This window comes from Terrapene carolina, unplaced genomic scaffold, assembly GCF_002925995.2.
Source record: "Terrapene carolina triunguis isolate 2854851 unplaced genomic scaffold, T_m_triunguis-2.0 Scaffold66, whole genome shotgun sequence".
NCBI lineage: Eukaryota > Metazoa > Chordata > Testudines > Emydidae > Terrapene > Terrapene triunguis.
This window is the reverse complement of record NW_020664417.1, coordinates 75,383,946-75,391,784: the sequence shown is the minus strand read 5'-3', so window position 1 is coordinate 75,391,784 and position 7,839 is coordinate 75,383,946. Positions and strand designations below refer to the sequence as shown.

The 7,839-nt window shown below is 42.3% G+C and overlaps 1 protein-coding gene across 2 annotated transcripts in view; it reads right to left on the bottom strand.

The window, feature by feature from the left end:
• Positions 1 to 3,725: 3,725 nt before the first annotated feature.
• FBXL5 (F-box and leucine rich repeat protein 5) overlaps positions 3,726 to 7,839 on the bottom strand; it is a 52,360-nt gene continuing 48,246 nt past the window's right edge. For both annotated transcript variants that reach the window (XM_024212269.3, XM_024212268.2), the window contains exon 11: positions 3,726 to 4,825. In XM_024212269.3, coding sequence (XP_024068037.1) covers positions 4,749 to 4,825 — 77 coding nt within the window. In that variant the 3' untranslated portion in view covers positions 3,726 to 4,748. The remainder of the gene's footprint in view (positions 4,826 to 7,839) is intronic.

Below are 7,839 nucleotides of genomic sequence, written 5' to 3'. Positions count from 1 at the left end.
ACTCACCTCAGTGGGCCACCCAGCCTGTCTGGGTTGGGGCTGGGATGCAACCAAAAAGTGCAGCATCACTGCAGAAGAGAGATCTACCCCTGCCTCACACCCAATGTCTCAATAAACGGCAGCAGCTAGTTAAGGAGACACACCATTGCTATGCCCTGCTACATCAGCACTTCAGGGAGGAGGGCCTAGCATGAGAGAAGGCAACCTTCTGATCACCAAGGTGTTGCAGAACCTGACCTTAGCTGTGCTTCCAGTTTCTTGCTCGCAGTGCTAGGTCCGAGTCCCCATGGGGACTGGGTAACAGGAGAACAGCACTTGATGCCTTACAGCACAGCTCCAGTTTGGGATTGTTTCAATTAAGAGAGCCTGGCACATGGGGCCTAACCCAAAGGCCTTTCTCCTTCCACGCTCTGCCTCCTCTCTGAGCAGTGTGCACATCAGGCAGATGAGGGTTACACACAGCACAGCTAGCCCCATTCTTGCTCAATCTGAACAGAGAAGGGATTATGGTGGCTAGAGTCAACGTATGGAACCCAATCTTCTGAATATGCTTGAATAAATCCTGTAAATCTAATATATGCTGAGCAACACACCCCATTGCACAAGAAAATAGGAGTAAAAACCCTGACCCTACAAGTATTCAGGCACTGCCCCGACTGGTCGTATCAGAAGCAATTTTTCCACTTCTGAATCGCTTCATGAGAGTTGTCCCTGAAGAGGGAAGGGTAGGGGAAACTGGGGGAAAGTAATCTTTCAAGTTGTATAGCACAGCTCCTTTCAACAATCTCTAGGACCCATTGATCATAGGTAATCTGCCTCTATGTGCTGATGAAGTAGGCTAGCCTGTTTCCAAATAAAAGCATGTATCAGTCCTGACTGACCAGTTCTTGATTCCAGCTCATCTTGTTGCCTCATAAAGAGGATGCTGATGATGAAGCAGGTGGTTTAGGTTTAGACCTGGGTTTAAAAGGCCATACTGACTCAGATTGCACGTAGGACTGCCTCTAATACTAGTAGGTAGAAGAGGGCCTCCTTACAGATGGAATTAAACCCGAAGAACAAGCAGTCAATCTTCAGTTTTTCCCAACTCATCTGTCTTTTCGTTAAATAGTCCCTCCCCTTCAAAGGGGAGATCCTCTAACATAAAGCTAGTGTCCACAATTAAGGATGAGGAATGGAGCCACACATGCCTCCTAACTATCACAGTATATGCTAACACAAAGTGTCAAAGGAGGCCCTCAGGGAATGCTTAGCTACCTTTTGACCATCTACTAAAATGGCACTAGCCAACTTTCTTCTGTCTAGCAAGTCTTATAAAAATAACGTAATTTTTTCCCCATAGACAGAACTGGTAATGGGCCATGACTGCTTGGTAATTCACCACCCTACTAGCGAGGGACAAGAAAAAACACTTTTCTCCCCAAGTTCATCTTATTTTGCCCTCTTTATCAGCTGGTGCTCACTCTGTCTGCCCAGATCTTGCCCTATTGCTGGCTACAGCTACCACCAAGGAATTGCACACAAGATGAGTGTGAAAATAAGAAAAAAACTTCAAAGATTGTCTGAAACAGTTTATTCACTGTTCTGGAGAAAGGTGGACAGGATGCAGTACGGAACCACATGTATTTACCCAACTGTAGCAGTCCATCCAAGATGGGTAGGAATATCCTACTCACAGTTATTGCACTGAGGATATTGAATACTGGTTGAGAAGGCTCTTCCACAGTCACTACAGGTAGATTCAAGGTGGAGACTATGAGGTCCATCTGATCATGGAACTCGTGGCATCCTTGGATAGAGAGGAGGTTGAAGTCACCTCCCATACTTGTTGGGTGATGGGGCTGGTTTATAATTAGTGTCCGTCCGCTCCTGTTCAAATAGCGGAGCAACTTCTTCGTACTCTCCCCCGGGGAAAATTTCAGGCTTCACTGCCTGTAGCATCAGCAGAACCCGAAGAGCTGAAACTGAGGGTCTCTGGCATGTTGGGAACTTAGCAGATGAAAGTTCATCCATAGAGAGGATAGTTGAAGTATTCAACTGTGATGGCTCCCAGGACAGCAACTGGGGTTCAGGAACATGCTGCGTGTGGGAGGTCCAAACCATGGCTTGAATGACACCACTAGTCTCTGCATTCTCTCTCACTCTTGGTGAAAGTCTGGATCTGAGACAGTGAACCTGGGACAACAACAGATCTGCTGCCAGATATGGGGAATTGGCTCCTCCTGGAGACCCTAAAGCGCTCCTAGGAGGAGGCAGCATAGAAGGATCTGTGAAACGGTCCCTCCCACCTTCTATCCTTTTCTTCCTGACAAGTGATGAGGAAAAGGATCTCTGGAGTTGGGGAAGCATGTCTCCTCTTAGAACTTTTGCATTTCACACTTGGCTCGGACACCTGCAGTGGCATAGAGAGGTGAACCTGGGCTGCCATGGTGACAGAACTCTCTAGAACTGAAGAAGCAGTTGGAATTGGCACAGGAGCCAAAACAGGAACTGACAGCAGACCCAATAATTGAGACACCACCAGATCCAATGCTGTACTCAAGTCCATCTCCATTATTACTAATGCTGAGAATGGAACTGGTCTGCATTTTGGGGCTGTGAATAACCTTGTGCAAATCAGACAGATACCATAGCTCTGATGCACAGGAACCAGCAAGGTTAATGGTGGCTGCTTTGTCCTTATGTCTCTCTCTTTGGTGCCGTGATGATCAGCACTGACGATCCCAGATCTGACCCAGTACTGTAATACATCCTCCTAGATCTGAAGAGGGTGTTGAAGTTAACTCTGGTCCTGCAGCTACAGGTTTTCTTCTAGGATCAGAAAGCTGTGAGGCATGAGGTACGGTACTGGCTAGAATGAACAAACTGTCTTTCAACCTCTTCTCCAGAACCAAGGCAATGGTATCTTACCACTTGGCCCTCTGTTTGGCCATGTGTGGCCTCAGAGACTTAACAGATGGAATCATAAGGGACTGATCCAGTCCCAATAGGCAATGTGGAACTCTTTGGTCCTTTGCTGCTGGAGGCCAAAGGGGCCAAAACTGGACTTTTCGACACTGCAGATTTACCTCCTGGCTTGCCACTAAATTACTATATAGACAAGACTTTAGAGGCTCCAACTGAGATAAATGCCTTATTGTGCTAGTCAGTGTGTCTCCTGGGCCTGAGGAGCACATTCTGGATAGACATGACTGAGAACAGGTGGGAGGGGGAAAACAGAAGCACGCAAGCTGATTTTCAGTGGCACGCACACTGCCTGGGTCCTGGCCACTGGTCCGGGGGGCTTTGCATTTTAATTTAATTTTAAATGAAACTTCTTAAACATTTTAAAAACCTTATTTACTTTACAAACAAAAATAGTTTAGTTATATATTATAGACTTATAGAAAGAGATCTTATAAAAATGTTAAAATGTATTACTGGCACACGAAACCTTAAATTAGAGTGAATAAATGAAGACTCGGCACCCCACGTCTGAAAGGTTGCCGACCCCTGCACTAGACACACTGACTCCTTGGAAATTTCTGCCTGCCAGCACCAAGGAATTATTAAATCATCGCTCCACCTACCTACACTTAACAATTTAACATGTGACTTTAATGAAGAAGTCAAAGTAACCTCTGTTCACTTTATTTGAACTGCTAGGTGGGTGGAGGGGAAGGATTTCCTTCAAATCTTGGGTACTAGTAACACGCAGTAAGTAAATACAGAACATAAAGATAGTGTATTTATTAATGCTTTATCTTTTCCTGTAACACATTAATAAAAATGTATAGATCTTGTTTCTAACAGAAGATTTGGTTCCTAACCTCACTCCAATGTACACTTGTCAGCAATTGGATTCCCTGCATTCCAAAGTGGATTATTCATCACCGTCAAAGTCCTCAACGCTCTGTTTATTTTTACATTTGTTCATATGGTTAAAAATTTAATTCTTTGAAAATCCCTTTCAAAAATTCAGCATCTTAACAGGTTTTATAATGGGAGATGATGTGGGGTCCCATGGGGTTGCTCTGTAAATACAGTACATATACAAATGATTTGTGGAGCCCACTACATAAAGTGGGCAGTATTCATTGACCTGACAACACTGTACATTTTGTCATTACATTTTAAAATTATATATCTTTCAAATGCTAAGTAAAACTGTGGTGTCAATGGGAATGTTTTATTTGAATATACTTTTCAAGCCCAAATAGCCCCCCCACCCAAAAAAAAAATGCTATAGGAAAGAGCATCTTTCCTTAATTTTGCAGAATAAAGGAAGGATTTTGGGAAATGGGAAGAAACAACACATCTAAAGATGTACATCATCAAAATGCAAAAAAATACATTTCAAATTATTTGCAAAGCTTTATATTGTACTTGGGGGATTTAAAAAATAAAAGTCAGTAAGTCCCACTCACTTAATAAAAAATAATCCAATGAACAAAATATAAGTGCCAAACTTTGAGAAAAGTGGCATTGTGGGGGGAAAAAAAAAATCTGATGAGCATTTCCCCATCCCCAATACATTAAGTAAAATAAAACCCAACACCTTTCAAACCAAAATGAAACTTGAGAGATTGTTACAACACTGTACAGTTTACTCAGAATTAAGATTTTAAGTTGTGGGGCGAGGGTGGGGCTAGTAGAATAAATCACACTCCAAAAGGGATCGTTAACACAATATGTGGACTGTAAGTAAAGTGCATGAAAGGAAGCCTGCTCAGCTAAATGAAGTAGACTGAAAGATCAGAAGTCAAGGGTCATTCACCAGAGCGGCAGCAGGCCCGAAAACCACACTGCAAGTTCTGGCATCCACTGGCGGTTTCAGCATGCGGACCTGCATAAAAACAGAACAAATGTGAAAGGAGGAAAACAGGGTTTTGTTCATCTTTAGGACTGTCCTGGCAACCTGGTTATTTATAAATTAGCTAATTTTGCACCAAGGAATGTAGGTTTAGAATTGAGGAATTCTGAAAAAATCTTCATCAGTATCCCTGTGTAAATGCATCCCACTGAATACTTAGGATTTTCCACTGGAAAATCTTCACACAATAAATTTGGCCGGTGCCTTAGTCCCACCCAAATAACATACATTCAAGAGATCACAAATTGCAGGCTGAAATGTGCAACATTTTCAGATCAGCAAATTTAATAATATCCATTCTGCCAAAAACTAGCAGTCAGGAGTGGGATATTTTCAGAATGCACATTTAACCTCCATTTTTAAATCGCTCAGGCAGCTTTGTTAACCTTGTGGCACTATACAAATACACATTATTCAAAACTTCTATTTATGTGGATGCAGTTTTTAGCCTGGAACTTTTTCTGGGAAATGCTTCCATAATTAGCTAGACCTCTGAATTCTCACTAGAAATTCAAGACCATACAGAAAGCATCTTCACCCTTTAGGACACTTTTAGATCATGATTTTTTTCCCCAAACATAAAGTATACAGAAGATCATTTGCAAGTTACATTTCATTTTTTAAAAGAAAAAAAAAACTAGGGCACTGTCAGAATGCAAAAATAAATTGAAAATATATCCCTGGTTTACTTCAATAACTTACAAAACCTGAAATGTAACTTTACCCAACTTTGAAGAAAAAACAATAATCTTATAGCTAACATATAAACATATGTAGTCATACAAAAACTATAGAATAAAAAAATGCAAACCAGGAGTATTGTGAATTTTAATGGATTTTCAGATTGATCCCCACACACAAAAGAAGCTGTCATTTGTTCATAAGTTATACATTTGTATCTCTCTCATGCAGAAGTTGCGTGAATTCAGACAGGAAACACTACTACTGAAATTCTACCAAACATCACTTACTTTCACTTACCGTTACACCTTTAAATTAAAATATTAAAAATAGCATATAACACAGAAAGTAATCTGACTGCATTACCTTTCACACTACAGGATTTCATCTGATATGGCTGTATTATTTTATTTTACCCTTTCAGAGACATGTACATTTTTTTCCCCCCACTGAGATTCACTTAAGCCTGACTTCCAACATAATGCAACCACACACGTTCAGTTTAAATAGTGTGAGATTGTGCAAAGCTCTCCAGAACAACCCACCTCTTCCCCTCAATACACTGAAAATACAAACAAAAACACAAGACATCATGTATTTTTAATACATTTTAGAATGTGATTACAGTCAGAAAAGTTATGCACCGACAACAGCATTTGAGTATCTCTGGCACCATTTGTTCTCAAGCAGTAACTTAAGTCAAAAGTAATGAGTTTCCAAGTAAAATGATTTCTGTAGGTTCCAGTACTGAAAGCACAACCTGGTGTCTGGAAATCTGTTTTCTGCTTCATACTGCACACAAACAAGCAAGAATCTGGAGTAAAGAGTTTAGCTAGCAATTTTATTCATGCATAAGGCAGAATAAAATCCACCTGACATGTCTGCAGGATACTGGCTCCATGGTGCTGAAAACAAAAACTTGTGTTCATCAACAAACAACAGGTATCACTGGGAAGACAATGACCTGAAAAGGTAAAATGACAAAGTGCCATTTTACAGTAAATGTTTCTGATCAACCTTCTAATCACTGTGCCATATTTTGACCTTTGAGTCTTAAGCACTGAATGTGAGGGACCCTCTAGCTTTTAGCAGTGAAGGAGGGAAACTCCTGGATAGTTGGTTGGGGGAAGAAGAGAACATACTCTGGGCAGCAACACCTTTAAAATATGTACCCACTGCTTTCCTGCTACTGCCCAAAGGTAAAGTCTGTGGCCACCCCAAAGCCACACATTTTAGAAAAATCTCTGAACCACAACCATTACGGCTAGACCTTGTCTGAGAGAATGTGACCAGAACCACAGGATTCCAGGTGAGACCATACCATTAGTTTATAAAATGACTTTTTATAAACTATGAACACTTTCAATATTGTTTTCCAACCTCTTCTTCATGCATGTTAACACTGCTTGCTTTTGTACCCGAGTGGTTACAGTTAATTTAAAACCCAGCAAATATATGAGGAGTTCCAAGTGTTGCTTCCAAAGTACATTATCTTTCACTTGTAAATACGATTTCATCTGATACTGCACTCCCCCATTCTCCTAGCTTTGTTAGGTCCCTCTGAAGTTCCTCAAAATCTCCTCTATTCTTAACTAACTTAAATAGTGTCATCTGAAAATTTTACCACCTCATTATTTTCCAAATCATTAGCAACTATATTAAAAACAAAACTAGTCCCAGTCAGTGGTGGATTAGCCACTGGGGCAACGGGGCCCGTGCCTAGGGCCCCTGGCCAATTGGGGCGACCACACCCCCCACTCAGAGCTCCTGCTGGGGAGCAGGGAAAGCCTCTATGCCCCGATCCCATTTCCCTGGCAGGAGCGCGGGGGGGGGGGGGGGGGGGGGGGGGGCGGTTTGATGATGGGGACTGAAGGCGGAAGGCATGGGGAGGGGCCCCCACTTGCTCTGGCCTAGGGCCCCACAAAACCGTAATCCGCCTCTGATCCCAGTAACCTTGAGGTACCCTACTAACCTTAACCCATGCTGAAAATTAACTCTTTTTTCCTATTCTGTTTTAGCCCTTTCCTAATCAATTAACAGTATTTTGCCTCTAACACTAGAAGTACTTCACAGCCTACTGAAGGTCTTTGTCAAAGTGAAACAGCTGAAATTCCAATTAAGTTATATTAGGGTTACCATATTTAAAAAATAAAAAAAAGAGGACACTCCACGGGCCCTGGCCCTGCCCCTTTCCCACCCCCGGCCCCGCCCCAACTCTGCCCTTTCCCCGCCCCTTCTCCAAAGTCCCCGCCCTAAATCCCCCTCCTCCCTCCCAGCCACGCGAAAAGGGCTGCCCGAGCGCTACC